Consider the following 17,214-nt stretch of genomic DNA (forward strand, 5'->3'; position numbering starts at 1 on the left):
CCCTGAAACGAGACAAGTACTAAACTTTACCAGAATGCTCAAATGGCCTTTTCATCATATTTCCTTAGATTTGTTTGGAGAATTATCTCTAGAAATTAAAAATGGCAACTTCATGCGGTCTGTATATTTGAAAACTAGATTTGTCCTTTTTTGCATTTAGGATCCTAATTATAGAAATTATTGAAATGCCTGCTTTAGTAGGGAGATTTTTCGAAATGAGTACATTAAAAGGGCATTTTATTCTAGGTAGGTAGATGAATCCTGTACTGATTTCATGCAAGACCAGAGTTCTAATTTACAAGAGAGGAAAACTATCTAAGCTTAACCATATCTGTCCTCTGCAAAATTATACAGTTCCTTCTGTTGCTTCTCCTTCTGGTAATTTCAGAGGTTCTCTAATTAAGGCAGTGTAACTTTGTGACTTTAAGAAATTCCTCTTCAGCTCTGTTGTAAACATATTCCTGAAAGTGAGAACCAATAGTGATATCAGATGTTCTTCAATCCCACAAGAAGATGTAAGACCATAAAGGAAATGGATGAATCATTTGAAGCGATGTCTACAATGCAATATCAGAGTACTGTAGGAAAGGGTGGGCAATAATTTTTAAAGGGAGGGCAGTACAAGATTTTGGTAAGTGGTCCAGGGCTGCACTTCTGTGGAGGAGGTATGGGGTCTGAGATGGAGAAGTTGCAGAAAGGAGCTCAGGATAGGGGTCTAGGGTGCAGGAGAGGGTGCGAGATCTGAGAGGCAGTTTGGATGAAGGAGAGGATTGTGACCTTGGGCACAGGTTTGGTGTGCAGATCCAGGAGGTGGCATGGGTGCAGGAAAGGGTTTTGGCATGGGGGAGGAGTGCAGAAAGGGGTGAAGGGTCTGGGAGGGAGTTGTGATCTGGAGGAGATGGGGAGAGGAGATAGAGGGTTGGGTGGTGACCTGGGGCAGGTAGTTGCGGAGAGTGAGGGAGTGGCATGCCAGAGGCAGGCTCTGGCTGGGAAGTGCTTACCTTGGCGTCTCCCTGCCATCAGCTTTGTAGGAACCTGAGGCATTCTTGCTGCCTGTTGGCTGCAGTCCAAGACTGGTCAAAATGTCCGGTTGCTCCATGTGGCTCTGCTCTGGGTGGGAGGGAGGAGGCTTCATTCACTGCCCCTGTCTCCAGCAAAATTTCTCAGCTCCCATTGTCCAGAAACTGACCAAGGGGAACTAAGAGATTGTTCTAGTGGGCAAGGGAGGGGAGCACGATGTCGCCCTGTTCCCTCCCCAGCATCCAGAGCAGAGAGCAGCAAACTGTTTTTAAGTGGAGTGAGATGTTTGCAGCTGCCTCACCAGGACCTGTAGGGCCAGATATGGCAGCTTGGCAGGCCAGATGCAGCTTATGGGCCACATCTTGCCCACCCCTGTTGTAAGATCTTATTCTAAAAAGGTCTGAATGTGGAATATACTTGCTAGAAGGTGCCAAGAATATTACTAATGTAATGGATCTTCTAGGAGAGAGACTTAGGTTGTGCCTACACTTTGCAGCTTTTATCAACAAATCTGATTCAACACAACCCTGCTGCTAAAAGTCAGTGCATATGAATGCTTTGCTGATAAAATACTTTCACCCCCAAACAAGCAGGTTTTGCTGCTGCGGTAGGAGAGCTCTTCCGTTGGGAAAGCCGTATTCGCACTTGCACTTGCTGTGGCAAAACCTTGTTGTTTGCAGGGGTAGGAGAGAGTATGTAACCAGATAACTGAATTAGTAACGTATAGGAATGCTATGCTGACTGAAAAGAACAGGAGACTTGCTTCTAAAAATGTCTTAATACAGTGACTCTGTTGGCCTTGAAGTAAGTAAGTAAGTGTGTGTGTGTGTGTGTGTGTGTGTGTGTGTGTGTGTGCGTGCGCTTTTCTTGGGAAAGTTTTATAACTGAAGAGTTCTAGAGGGATAGCTGTGTTAGTCTGTAGCTTAAAAGTGATCCTGTAGCACCTTAGAGACTAACAAAAATATTTATGTAGTATCATGAGCTTTTGTGATTAAAGGTCTAGAAACTTGACCTATGGGGGAAGAAAGTATTTGGCTTGTTTAGTTTAGAAAAGAGAAGACTGAGAGGGGACATGATAGTAGCTTTCAAGAATCTAAAAGGGTATTACAAGAAGGAGGAAGAAAAATTGTTCTTTGGCCTCTGACAGGACAAGAAGCAATTGGCTTAAATTGTAGCACAGGAAGTTTAGGTTGGACATTAGGAAAAACTTCCTAATTGCCGGGATGGTTAAACACTGGAATAAATTGCCTAGGCAGGTTGTGGAATCTCCATCGCCGGAAATATTTAAGAACAGGTTGGATAGACCTCTATCAGGGATGATGTAGAACATGGGTTCCCAAACTGGGGGAGGAGGGCATGAAGAAATTCGGGGGGGGGGGGAGGCGCGAGACGACCCAGCCTTTCCCTCCCCCCCCAAGTTTTGCTACTATTTTTGTTTTTTGGCCCCAGTCAGTTCCTTCCCCCTCCCCCCCAACAAGTTTTGCTGCTATTGGGGGTGGGGTGGGGTGTGAGGGTTTCTCAATTCAAAAAGGGCTTGTGATGCTGAAAAGTTTGGGAACGACTGATCTAGAAGATGATGCTTGGTCCTGCCATGAGGGCAGGAGACTGGACTTGATGACCTCCTGTGGGCCATATCTTTCCCACCCCTTTTTTTACAAAGTAATGTCAGGAACCAGCTACAGATAGAGACTGCAGAACTGGCCTTCATATGCATATTTAACACTATCTCACAAAGATTGAACAGACATGAACTGGATGGGGCATTAGCTTTTGATGTCATTTACGTGTTGAATATAAATATAGGACACTTACAGCCCTCATTTAGCATGGGCACTATAATTGACAGGCTTTTTGGCTTTAAATTGGGTGTGTGTGTGTGTGTGTGTGTGTGTGTGTAGAAATGACAGTACAAATGTGGCTTTTATAAACTTTGCTTACTGCCTTAATTGATGAGCGCTGCAAAATCATATCTACAATAACTTTTAGATCAGATAAATATTTTTCTAAATTAACTCCTTAAAGAAGTTTAGATTAATAAGAAACAGAGTAATTAACCCAACAAATATATTTAATCTTAAGAGTGATTTCCCTTGGACTTCAAGTTTCCAGTCTTTTGTTTCACATATCTTCTGTGGTTTACTGTAAGTGAATATCTAGTCTAGACCAGTGTTTGGTCTAAGCTGCCATGCAGCACAGCTTCACAGGTGATTTAATGATGGGCCCAGTCAATTCCATGAAGAGACCTGAGCTTCTGACTGTTTGGATCTGGTCAATAATCTGTGAAGCTGTGCTGCCACACAGCTTAGAGGGAGTACTGGTCTAGACCATTTACTTTTTAAGAGATGGTTCATATTATGGGGTAGAATGGATGTCTTCGGGTTTTTGAGAACCAATAAATCTTATCCTCCAAATTAATAAAATTTATAATTGAGAGAGAAAAAATGGTAGGTCTGATGTTAATGGTTCTCTTACTACCAATTTAGAGAAGTTTCCCACTGTTTGTCATATTACGTTCTTCACTTGAATTCTGTAACTGCTAATCTAAACCCTGGTATAGATGCAGCAAGTACAACAACAGAATACTTTTGTTGACCTAGCTGCCATTACTCAGGGATGTAGTGTCCCTGGAGTGATGTGAGAAATCCCATCTATCTGTGTAGCCTTTCTCTATGCTGTGGCGTTAAGTGGCTGTAGATGTGGTGGTGTAGGTATGCCACTGTAGTTCTCATACGTTGCTAAAACCGTGTATAGATAGGAGGGTTGGTAAATCCTGTTTGGTATAGTGTGACTAGACTGAAGTCATTATAAATAGACAATGACAACTGGCCTTAAGTTCTGTGAAACTCAAGAAATTTAAATGCGACATGAAATAAACTATTTAGGGAACTAAGACAGGGAAATAAATGAATTTAAGAGTCTTATTATGCAAAGTTGAATCCCATTACTTTTATGTATTTACCAAGGCCAGTTTGTCTCCTAACTAGGAATACGTAAGTCAGCTAGATAAGAGAAGTTGTTACTATCTTGTAGTAAAATAACATCCCATTAAAATGTACAAATAATTATATCTAATCCCTTTGTAGTGCATTTAAAAATGCATTTGTAGTGCATTTAAAAATGTCGTCATCTTCATGATGCTGAAGAAACCATTCTGAACTGAAAAGTTGTTGCTGCCTGATGCTGTCTTGTGCTCCTTTTTTGTTCTGATTGCAGGTAGTTGTTTGAAGAGATCATCAGAAGTGGCTGTGAGGAGTATTGTATAGTTGGGGGTGGGGAAGAGGACAGGAGCAAAGTATGGAGGTGGTTGGATAACTTGAGAGACTGTTCTTGCTTGTTTCACTGAAGGAGAAACCTTCTCAGGAGTCTGACCAGGTGAAAAAAGAAGCTGCTGTCATACCTTCTTGGCTCAACAATTTCTGTGTTATCATGGCAGCATATTTAACTCAGAATATGCTGCCTGTAAATACATATGCCACACGCTATAACTTACCTTATTGATGGTTATTTTACATCTGTTGCAGGAAGTTTTCAGGACATCTTCAGAATTAGTTCCAATTTTTTCTTCTATTCAGTCCATTTTCTGAGAGCTTTTGAGTTACATCAGGGTTCAACAAAATTGAAATTCTGCTTCAAATGGGCTCCAAACATGATTGTTATATTAGGTGACTAAAGACCTCATAGAATCTTTCTCTTTAAGAATTAAGTTTAATCATTAAATTTAAATAGTCATGTCAGTAGGCATTCTCTGAACAGGCTTAGGAGAAGTGATTCTTGTCTCTGAGTTTGGCTGAATAAATAATGGCTTATGATTATAAATAGCTGTATCAAGGTCACTCGAGTCTGTTTCAGTTTACGTATATTGTCTTACCATTTGCACAGAAAGCTATTACATTAAATGCTTGTATTTAGAAAGAACATACATGAAAATACACATCTAGAAGAAACTGAAGTCTTCTTAAGTGTTTAAGGAATGGTAGGGTTTCCACCTTCAGAGGGGAAAATGAATTGAGGTTACAAAGGTATGCTACAAAAAGATTGCTGATGACCATTGTTTTTATTATAATCTCAAGGATAAAATCTTCTAGAATTCTTCTGTAAAAGGAAAGGGGGGTGTGAAAAGTCCTAATTCTCTGGCTGTTAACTCAGTCTGTCCCTAAATTTTGCTACAAGATACGAGGTTTCAGATAAAATCTCATATCTATACCAGATTTGTGTATCATATCAGAGGTACTTGGTCAGTGATCAGATTGATTATTGGCATGATTGTAGTTCAAGGTATGATGGCAGCTCAGGTAAACATATTTAAACTAGCTCTACCTGTGTTAGCATGGCTAAAATAACAGTGTAAATGTGATGGGGGCTTTACAAGCATTCTGTGGACCCTGCGGTTGAATTGCCAAAGCCAGTGCTGCAACGTTTTCATCACTCTTTGTAGCCATGTGAGCACAAGTATGTCCATCTGAGTTGCAGCTGCAACTGTGATTATAGTGTAGACCACTGGTTCCCAAACTTTTTGGCATCACACCCACTTTTGAATTTTTTAGGAACCCTCATGCCCCCTTCCTCCTCCCAATAGCAGCAAAACTTGTTGAGCAAAAAAAAAGGAACTGACGGGGGCTAAAACTTAAGGGGGGAGAATTGACTGCGGTGGGGAGGCAGACTGGGTTGCCTCGCACCCCCCTGGAATTTCTTTATGCCCCCCAGTTTGGGAATCCATGGTGTAGACATATCCAGTCTTGCTGGTCTGCTTGCCCTTCTGACCAAAATGGTCCTTGGATTTAGGATCTGCTCTATCGGTACATTGGTAACTTACAATTCAAACCTTCTTACAAAACCTACAGTGAAATAATATAATCTAGAAAGTAAAGCAAAATAGACATAAAAATTGTATTTCAGAGTCTGTGTAAACAGGTTTTAAGGATTATGGGCATGTGTTGTAGAGTGAAAGTCAGTCATGTTGATGGGAAACTGAAATCTTAAGAGTATTTATTAAAATTCAATCAAAGCAAATGCAGGTTTGTAATTAAAACCATAATTATATTTCAATAACAATTTTTGCATGAATATTGAGATTAATATACATTGTAGGAGAAGCTTAAGTAATAGGTTAATTACTATAGGTGAATTGAAGGTACTGCAAATCTATTTTGGGTTAAAAAAGGTGGTCTGGTCATAATCATTTTGTGTGATGTCTGTTTATTATTTACTATGCTATTGATCCTGTCTGTTAATTATTAGACTCTTTGAAGGTCAAGAAAGCAGATAAAAGGAGGAAAGACGGGGAGTACATGGGCTATTATATCACTTTGCAGAAGTTTCCAGAGAAGAAAAATTAATCCTGATGGGGGGGGGGGGGTGCGCGTGCATGCGCACATACAGTTTTTGGAGGCCTTTGCTCTTAATACATTTCAGAGCCCTGGCAGGCTCTTAATACATTTAAAAGGCTGGTATGCAGCCCTGGGGACCCAGCTTGAGCCAGGACAGCTGATTCCTGGCAGGCTCTTAATACATTTAAAAAGCAGAGGCACAGCACTTGAGACTGGGTGGGAGCAGGGAATCAGCTGGTTCCCAGCTTGCACCTGGTCCCTGCTGTCCCTCTGCCCTGCATTGCACCTGGTCCCTGCGCTGTCCCTCTGAACCTGGCTTTTAAGCTGGCTCCCTCTAGCTCCTGCTCCCTTTCTCCCCCTTGCTCACTCCCTCTGATAGAGGCAGCAAGGGGGTGAAGTGACTAGTCTAGGGACAAGTTGACTATCCAATAAGTTTATGCTTATCAGTTGACTAGTTGCTTACATCCCTAGGGGGTGCTGCAGTACCCCCACTTTTTGTGTAGGTCCCACTTATCACACCGTTCCTAGGGTCTGGGCATTTTCCCACCTGCCTGTCCAGAACCACAGCCCTATTTCCTGGTCACAGCTGTGGGGGGAATGGAGACAGACTGACAAGACTAAGGGAGGGTGAGGACCACTGGCTTTCTAGCACCCCACTGTAAAAGATATTTCAGCAATGCTGTTTTTGTATTGGTAATTATGAAAACCTATAGCAGGTGTTCAGAAGTAAACTCTGTCTGACATCTGCAGTCCACTATTTTAAAGTAAAAACTGTAAAATTCAAGTATGAATTGTTGTTGTTGCTGCTGCTGCTTCCCCAAAACACTGGCATATGGAGTCTTTCAACGCTCATTCCCATCACAAGTTCTATTCTTATCTATATAGCTCACTTTTACATGGCTGTGATGTAAGCCATATGTTGATAAATTGTAGGTCTGCTGTTTTTAAATCTAGCATAAACACCTATCTTTCATACTTAAGCGTAGCTAGTAGGGGAATGAATTGAAGGGTTTGTTTAGAATAAAACGCAAGAATTAATTAAGTCATGCTAATAAGTAACTGTTTTTGATGTACTTAAAAACACTGCCACCTTGTCTGCAATGAAGGGCACTTGCTCTGTAACATGCAGAATAGTATTCGGTCTAAGTCATGCAAGATTGATCACTGACTTGAGACAAATAACAGCAGTTACTAAAGCACACAACCTTCATTTTATGCTAGTCAGAAGACTCCATCTGTTTTGCCTTATAGGAGGCTTGCATGCATTCATCTCCATGCTGCAGGACTGCACTTTGTTCTATAATGGGGAGACAACATTTATGAAGGAACTTTAAGCTAATATGGACTTAAGCAGTCTGTCATTTTAAGTGAAGTAGATTGAAGAAATCCTCTTATTTGGCTTCAGATGTCTTTTGTGTGTGTATGTTCTAGCTTTGAGTTCAGTGCTACAATTTTATAGTTTTCAGATAAATTCCTGTAGTATGCTGTATATACAATGGCTGCTTTTAAAAGTTTATAAATAAACAAAATGAGGTAAATCTGCATTAGTAACAGTTAGTCAAAATATGAAGCTAAGCAGGTGATTTTAATATGGATGCATTGTTCTAGCCGTGGTCACAAGCAGGTTTGTCATCCAACTCTGTAGAATCACAAAATACTAAAACTGAAAGGGAGCTTGGCAGGGGACAGGACTTGACGACTTCTCCTCACGGCAGGACCACTCCCGGTCTAGATGAGCCCTTATAGATGTCTGTAATTTGCTCTTCGCCTATTGCCAAACAATATAACTTGGCATGATGGATAGTCCATGCAGACAAGTATAGACCAGGAATAGCAGAGTGTTGTAGGTAAAGATGTAAGTTGCGTTGACAGAGATTTGTGGGGCCTTTGTACTTAAAAAGCATTTGGGGTGCTGTAGGACCCAATTATTTTGATTAGGGTATGCGGGGAAAGCTTTCAGAAACAGCGAGGTGGCGACTGAAACACTCCTTTTTAAAACTGTTTTCCATAAATTCACAATGTCAAATTGTTGGCCGAGGAAGTACATTTTCTCATATAGCTACATTCTATGAATAGTAGCCTTCACGTTTGCTGCGCTATGCTGTGCTTTAGTTTGCTCTTGGTATAAGGGAAGTTTTAATTTCTTAATCCAGAGTTTGAGGTAACTTGAAAAAATGTTTATACAGCAGTGTAATTTACTATATAATATCTCAGTGCTGGCTTGACTGTTGGAGATTATCAATTTTAATTGTTGCCATTGAAATAGTGGGTCAATGAAGCTAGCTTTCTTAAACTAGCTTTAATTTAGTCACTAAATCAAAAGTAGTGTAGCTATTTTAGTACAGACTTAAACTCCAGCTTCTCCAGGGTGCTTGTCTTCATCTAAATAGTTTAAATGTCCCTTTTTCAAGTTAGGAAGGGGAAAATGTAGGATGTGACTGGAGTAACTCAAGGATCAAGATTTGTACTGGAAGGTGATTTTCCATAAGTACCTGGTAGATTTCAGTACTCTTCAGTAGTGTATAAGGAAAGAGCAGAGCTAGAAGGACTGCTTCAGGAAGTAGTCTAAATTTTATGATTCTGTTTGCTTAGGGTAAACTGGAGAATGGTGAGAGGAAGAAATGGTTAAGCCTATAGGCTTCCTTGGTTGGAAAAGTAACTAATAGCAGGTGTTGGGAATTTAGAGTATCATGGGGTAAACTAATTTAATTGCCTTGCATAGTTTTGCCTTGGGAGTTTTGGAGGGCGAATTGGAGACGTGTTCTCTGTTGGAATCATTGGCTGTTTGAATTCCTTAAACTAATGGTTTGTAGCAGCCCATATCTGGCTCAAACCAGTAACTTAACAGCCTAACAAAAAATAATGGAGACTTTAATTACTTTGTGTAATGTGACTTTGTCACTGATTCTATTAGCCTCTGGACTGCAAAAGTCTGAACATTTTGTTTGAGAAAAGTAAAATTCCTTTGGGTGGTGTACTTAAACTACATTTTCAAAGGAATAAAACACACCCATTGTGTTTTGATAGGGAGTCGAAAAGTATTTAGTTGAAATACTAACATGCACAAAGCAACTTGCATAGCATGCCAGAATTCTATAGAGCAGAATGAAGTAGAACAAGAAATAAGAGGAAATGCTGTTTCCGTGTAATCCATTTTAGTCTGTTTTGGCTGAAAAAATAGGCAATTGTGTTCATTTGAAGAACATTATTGGGCAAAATTTAGCTTACCATGTCATACTTACGAAGAGTTACTAAACTCCAAGCTGCAGTAGGTATCGTAACAGCCAAAGCATTTAAACAAAAATGGGAGCTGATAGTCAGACATTTTGCTCACAAATAACAAGGCTTTGGGAAGCAGTCAGCACAGCAATGTATTTCAAATGACCCTTTTAAAGTGTTGGCTACTAAAAGGAGATCTTCAGGGAATATGTTCTTAGAATGTGCTATCAAATACTGAATGTCTCATTGTAACGTAGAATTTGGATATGCTCATTGTGTGCTATCAGAATGTGCTCAGATACTATAAGCACTGCATAAAATCTACTAATGGTGATATAGGGGGATACGATAGAAGTCTATAAAATCACGATTGGTGTGGAAGAAGTGAATAAGGAAAAGTTATTTACTTATTCCCACAATATAAGAACTAGCGGTCACCAAATGAAATTAAGGTTTAAAACAAACAAAAGGAAGTTTTTCTTCACTCAGTGCACAGTCAACCTGTAGAACTCCTTGCCAGAGGATGTGGTGAAGGCTAGAACTTTAACAGGGCTCAAAAAAGAGCTGGATAGATTCATGGAGATTAGGTCCATCAATGGCTATTAGCCAGGACGGATAGGAATGGTGTCCCTAGCCTCTGTCTGGAAATGATTGACAGGGGAGGGATCATGTGAGGATTACCTGTTGTGTTCCCTCCCTCTGGGGCATCTAGTATTGGCCACTCTTGCCAGACAGGAAACAGGATACTGGACTAGATGGACCATTGGTCTGACCTAGTATGACTGTGTACTATATATTAGAGACTGGTAGTTTAAGAAGTCTTACTAAATGGTAAGAGCTAGAACCACCAAATTCAGTATAGAGCCTTCTCGTATCATAACGTAAAGAAATGCAGTGGTTTGGTTGTGCCAGGCAAATGGGATGTGCCTGGAATGGGGTTGCATAAAATAAAATAAAAATAAAATAAAATAAAAAAACCAAGTCACCAAATCAAGTACAATCTTCAAAATTGGCATAATTGAGCAAATGTTGAAAGAGGGTTCTGGGAGACTGGATCTCAAGGCAAGCATGCAGAGTGCTATCTCTGCCTACTGGCCCTAGTACAGAGCTGCTGCAGCAGCTCTATTCTGGGCTGGTGGTGAGATCAGTGCCTCTCCCAGCTGTGGCAGTTCTGGGCTGGGGCCAGAGGAGGGGGCATCTACTCTACCCATGTCATGTTTGCTTCATGTTGGGATAGGAAAAGGAAGTGATTCCTCCTAGCCATGGTACCAAACCTAGAGCTGCCATTGCTGGGGAATAGGTGGTCTTTTTGTGGCCCTACCCAGCCTAACTAGCACCTGTTCCAGTTGGGGTACATGCTCCCCTCCCATGGTTGTGCCCATTGGAGCAGCAGCAGCCATAATGAGGTGTTTCTCACTTGACTACAAGCTGATTAGGTGAGAGAAGGTTGATGTAGTCCCCTCTCCCTCGGGCAGCTTGCATTCCCCTCATCCACAGCCCCGCCCCTGAGCAAAGATTTAAATGAAGCATGTACATTTGTTTTATTTAAAAATTATTGAATTAAGGAACCAAGCAATATGGGTAAATGTGTTAGTTCTATATAGAATAGAATGTGTTTATGGTATCTTCAGTGAGCCAGGAAGTACCAAGAAAATTTTTGTGGTGAGTTAAACTACATAGATTTAAAATATCCTTTTAAATTATATGCAGGGTCTAATTATTGCTTGGCTGGGATTTATTTGCTCACATCAGACATCAGTTTGGTGGGGTGAGAGAAATTTGGAGAAGGCAGAAAGGGAAGGTTGCTTTCAATTTAACCTTAAAATAGTGGCTCTGTAGCTACGAACAAGAGTCACAGCACTTGTACAAATTGCCTAGTAGTTGCTAGACAAAAAAATCTTGTGGTATCTGTCATGTGAGTTCTCAATCTTTAAATTACTAGAGGTGCATAGATGAATGATACTTCATTTGAGAATGTTAAAAGTATTTTAAGTAATCTTGTACAGCAGATGAGAGGCTGCAGGCTGGAATTTCAGAGGACCAGACAAAGGAATAAAATGTGTTGGACAGTACAGGAGTCTCCACAAGAATGATTGCAACTGTAATAAATGTTACCTGTTCCCGTGTTACTGGTACTGGTGGCCAGGAAGGGTACAGAATGTGTAAGGTGCTTTAATTATCAAGGAAATATTCTGTAAATGTTGGAGGAGGGGAAAGGCTCTGCTGTTGAAGAAGGTGTTAGGGCCATGTTGTAGATGGATTCACTTGGTAGTCAGAAATATGTCCTATGTCACAGCTCAGTGACCTGTTGCTTTCTTAATCTATTAAATAGTGCCAACAAACTTGGGTCAGGTCGTTTGTTGTACTGGACATTGACCTGTTTCTTTCCTTTCACTAGTATCTAATTTGCTAGGGTGGGAATTGAGCCAAATGTTTGTGATTCTAGTTTGTGTAATGTGTAAACTATTGCAGAAAACTTGGACAGAGAATGAGCAAATCATTGGAGGTGGGGCATAGAGCAAGCAAATATCCTCACTTTGCCTGCCCCTCTAATGCCTTTGCTATTAGGGGAGGGGGGTGGTGGTGGTGGTGGTTGTGGAGGAGGAGCACTTGAGTTATCTGCTATTTAGTATTTCTGTTCTGGGATCTGGAATGGAGCAAGCAAACATCAGAACAGAGCTTTTATTTCTGCAAACTCATGTATAGATCTAGAGGAAGCACAAGTGGCGTGAAACAAGAAACCATGCTCCCTTTTAATTTTGACGTCTGTTTTCCTTCTGCTGTGCGTTAAGTCTTATACCTAACAATCATACTGGAATATCTTCCATCACTTTTTGGTGTGTGTGTGTCTCTCCTGATGGATTTTACAAAGAGAGAGATTTGCCCAGTGTTTGTTATCATTAATTCCCACTGTTGCTGCTGCTCTCACAAGGACGGTGCTAAAGAGGTGAGTAGGATTTTCTACTGTATTGGAGAGGCTCATGTAGATTAAGTAAGGAAAATTGCAATTGTAGTAGCGCAGTCTTTCATGAGCAGGTATACTGGATTGATCTGAGTTCACATAAATTGTGCTTGGGTTTTCAGTTAGTGGGGGACCTGATCTTGTTTTTACTAAACTTAAATGTGTTATGTGGGGCTAAGAGTCTTGGGAACATCAAATGTATTGGAATAATGGAAACTGAGACTGTTCGTCATCTTCCATTGTTTATTGTGACTAGAGAGGTGACTGGTTCTCTTCTGAATAATTATAACAATTTATACTGTCATAGATGATACAAACTGTACAGAAACTGAGGGTGACTTAAAGTTGCAGCTCATGAACTTTTAAAATTGATCTGAAGGAATCTTATTGAAAACATTTCTTTAGGTAGCTCTTAGTCTTGCACAAGTAACTATTTTTCTTATGCTTCAGTTGCATGTAACAAAATGGTGCTCAGTGAGCTAAATGATTTCAAAATCCCAAATTCATGATGCATAATTTTTATCCATTCTGTTTTCACTACTTAGCTTTGTTTGGCATTGGAATAATTCATTGTTGACTTGCTCCATAAAAATACATGGAGACACTTCTGAATTGGTAAGGGAAGAGAATTGAGTATTCATCAGTACAGTTTTCTGGATGAAATCTGGATCTGAACCAGATGGTGTGGATCATGCAAAATACAGCACAGTGAGTGAGTGAGAGGGAGTGAGTGGCATTGAAAACTATTTTTAAAAAATGTTTGAGTTTGTTCAGCGTTGCCTATGTTAGTTCTGATTTGCTCAAGAATACTAGAGACTCCTGTGGAATTTTAGAACATGTTTTCTGTTGCATTAGGTAAATTCAGACTTATTCTGCAAGATGTTTAAAAAATCAACTAGTGATGTTGCGAGGCTCTGGCTGTGGAGCTGGTAAATAAACGAGAGCAGCCAGTTAGCAGGTTTCTTGGAGTGGATCCGCGGACCACTTTGAGAAACACTGCCATAAACTTATCGACTGTACTAATCATTTTATTTCTTTGGTTTACTGAAATACATTTTCCCCAAAGATTCTTATTTAACAACTTACATCTGCTGCTATCCGTGATTGTAAACTGGAGTATATGCAGGCTGTTACATCTTTCAGGACTCTAGTCTCTAGTTTACTTAGGGTATCTCTGCACTGCAGCTGGGAATGTAACTCACAGATTGTGTAGACAGAGGCACACTAGCTCGGTTGTAGCTAGCATATGTCTGTTGTGGCTCTGGTGGCAGAACAGGCTAGCTGCTGCCAGAGTACAATCTTCATGCCCCCTCCCAGTCTGTACATGAGTGACTAACCCGTGTCATGTCAGACTCCTGTTATCTTGTGTCCATCTGCCTAAACTGGGAGGCACACTGCTTGTTGCAATATAGACTTAACTCTGTGTGCTCAAAATACATGATTTCTGGCCAGGAAACTGGGATGTAAAATTTCACAATAAATCTTGTAGCCAAAGTAACCACCTTAGGAAAAAAACGCTGCTCCAATTTAAGCTTGGAAAGTGACCATATTTGAAGTAGGGCTGTCAATTGAGGTGCGTTAATGCCTGCGATGAACTCAGGGCAGGATTAACGCGTTAAAAATATTAATGCATTAATTGCAGTGTTAATGCTGCGCCGCCCCAGTGTTTCCAAGGGGCAGCGCAAGGCGGAGCTGGGGATCAGCTCTGCTTTGCGCTGTCTCATTCAAGTGCTGCTCTGGCACTTTGAAGTTGCACAGAGCCTTGGGTCAGCTGGGCACTCCAGCTGATCCCCAGCTTTGCCTTGTGCTGCCCCTTGGAAAAACTGGGGTGGCCTTTCTAAGCGGCAGCTCTTCATAGAGTCGGGGTCAGCTGGGGACTCCAGCTGATCCTGGTCTCTTTGCAATGCTGCCCCCTTTGAAACGCTGCCTCTGTGTTTCAAAGGGGCAGCGCAAGGCAGAGCCGGGGATCAGCTGGGGACTCCAGCTGATCTCAGGCTCCTGCAGTGCTTCCCCTTTGAAATGCCGCCACTGTTTCAAAGGGGCAGCGCATGCGATTAATTGCTATTAATTTTTGTAATTGCTTGACAGCCCTAATTTAAAGAAGAATTTAGCTTTGCTACTTGTTAGTACTTTAAGCAGTAAGATCAGAGACAACAGGAATTTGGGGTGAACTTTAAAGATTAAGATAATTAAGATCTACTGAAATGTAGTACAATGCTTGCTAATGTCTTCCTGGAAAACTGGCAGATGATACAGCAACATGAGCATGCATAAAGTTTACTCTTAAAACTCTGGTCTAGTGTCTTAACAGTGGAACCAGTGGCCTTTGAGTTCTCAAGTTAAAAAAAATTCTAAAAAGCATTCTTGGTGTTCACTGAGAGCTTGCTCCAGGACTTACTTTTTTCACACTGTCCTTTTCAGTTGTATGAACCTTAGTTTCAGGAATTTTAATAAGCTAAAGTTTAGAGCAAGGAAACAGGCTGTCCAGAGTAGATTCAATTGTTGGATTTTTTTTTTTTTTGTGACCAGCATACTTAATTTTTGGTTATTAAATGTGTATCTCCATTTCACTAGGTTCATGAATAATGTGTATTAAAACTGTAGCTAATAAAGAGATGGCAGTAGTAATCTGGATATGAGTGCATCTCTCATTCAGTTTTCCCTGAGGTAACTAACCTCTCCCTTCCCAGCAGAGCCTCGGAGAGAGAATAGACAATGTAGCATGTGTGGATGGTCCACAAACCATCCTTAGAACAGTAGATATGGGAATCTAATCTAGGAATCTACTGAAAATACTATGATAGCCCCCTTGCATTTAAATGAGTGACTGTTAGCCTGAGTTTTAGTTTTGTGGCTTTCAACCTTTTCCCTGTCAGGACCTCCCTCCAATTAAGCAATATGGGAAAGGCGGAGTAGTTTGTTGTAACCACCAGATTGAGAACCCGGAGAACAGTTTTTGTATCGGGGTCTGCTGATGCACAGAAAAATCTGTCGGGCCACACAAGTGAGAAATAAAAAATCCCCAAAACTCCTTCATTGATGTGGCCTCCTGACAAGTAGGACGCTTCACACATTCCCCTCGCACAGCAGAGTCTAGGGTGTCCACGATAGTAGATTTTTGGTGGCTCCCCTTGGCTCTGGGGTGAAGCAAAAAATGAGGGGTTCAGTGTGTGGTGGGGGGCTGCTGGGAAGTGGGCTTGGGGTGTCAGGTGTGAGCTGGAGAGTTCAGGAGCAGGTTGGGGTGGTGAGTCTTGGGGTACATCTAGACTACATGGGTCCATCGACGGAGCCATGTAAAATAGTTTACTCTGCATAGTCAAAGAAGTGAGGATTTAAATAATTCCCCCTTCATTAAAATAAAAATGGCCGCCGCGCTGTGCCGACGATCAACTGATCCAGCGCGGCAGTTGAGACGCGACACGGTCGACAAGGGAAGCCTATGTCAATCGTTCCGGTATGCCTCGTTTATAGTTTATTTGGCTGCAAACTGAGTTTGTTTGGATGTCCCAAAATATGAATAAACACAAGGAGCTGATTCCTCTTTTAATGTATTGTCATCTTCAATGTTAGGTTGAGATGAAGACTGAATAAAGTGAAGCCCTGTAGTCTCAATTCTGCATTCCTTAATGTGTGCTCAGCCTCCACCAATATCAGTGGGTGTTGGTCATATCAGTGGGTGTTCCTGTATATTAGGAATGTAAACAACTAGTTGATTATCCGATAAGCAAAAACTTATCCGATAGTCAACACGCTAATTGACAAGTTGCTCCCCTGCCCCTCTTGTTGCATCTATCAGAGGTATGGGGGGGGCGGGGCAAGGGAGGGATTGGTGGAATGGGTGCTGGGGAAAGCCATTTTCCCCCAGCTCTAGCTCCATGGGAGGGGGGAAGAGGCGCAGAGGTGGTGCTCCACGTTTGAAATACACAAGAGTGCTCTGGCTTCCATAGGATCCTTATGGAAAAGCAGTCTAGGAATCTACTGAAAAGATTTTATTTACTGTTTCTCAGCAGAATGCTTTTGTGTTGCTGAAAGTCTTCATAAAGTGTTGCCATTTAGAGCTACTTGTGTAATCTTAACATCTGTGCTGACAGACTGTTCTGCCTTCTCAGACATTATTTTTCTTTGAGAGGCTAAGATATAGGCTTCCTTGTTGCTGTATCCCCACTGGTACTTTTGTGTTCCAGGGAGTCAAGCCAGCCAGCTTTGATAAAGTAGCAATTCCTGAAGTGAAGGAGATCATAGAAGGGTGCATCAGGCAAAACAAAGATGAAAGGTAAGCTCCCCTTGGGTCAGGATAGTTGTATGTGAACATGAAGGCTCTGGAATATTCCTGGAAGACTTCCAGTACTATGTATTGAAAACTTTCCAAATATGTTGTACATATATTCTGATAAAATGTTGAGGTTTTGAGCTGTCATGATTAACATGATACTGGGTGCGATTCATGCTGTTCTATATTGACCACATTGCATTGGTTCATTTATTCACAGTAGTATTCAAACCCAACTACTCTTTATAGTAGAGAAGTGATGCTTTATCTTACTGTGCCTGTACAGCTAGACATCACCACTTGTACTCAGCAGAGATGTATTGTTTGGTATAAAATCTGTACCAGTGCTTCCCAAATAACACAAGTTGAAAGCTAAATGTAGGACATAAGACCATAAACTGAAACCTAGGTAAGAG

General features: G+C 41.1%; 1 protein-coding gene across 19 annotated transcripts in view; it reads left to right on the plus strand.

The window, feature by feature from the left end:
- Positions 1-17,214, plus strand: part of WNK1 (WNK lysine deficient protein kinase 1) — a 163,955-nt gene that overhangs the window by 70,475 nt on the left and 76,266 nt on the right. For 18 of the 19 annotated variants that reach the window (XM_075940997.2, XM_089775661.1, XM_089775670.1 and 15 more), the window contains exon 5: positions 16,713-16,801. In XM_075940997.2, coding sequence (XP_075797112.2) covers positions 16,713-16,801 — 89 coding nt within the window. Of the gene's footprint in view, positions 1-12,144; positions 12,514-16,712; positions 16,802-17,214 lie in introns of those variants that run through there. The other variant, XM_075941026.2, reaches the window with a different exon arrangement.

Source organism: Pelodiscus sinensis, chromosome 1 (genome assembly GCF_052426305.1).
Source record: "Pelodiscus sinensis isolate ZL-2025 chromosome 1, ASM5242630v1, whole genome shotgun sequence".
NCBI lineage: Eukaryota > Metazoa > Chordata > Testudines > Trionychidae > Pelodiscus > Pelodiscus sinensis.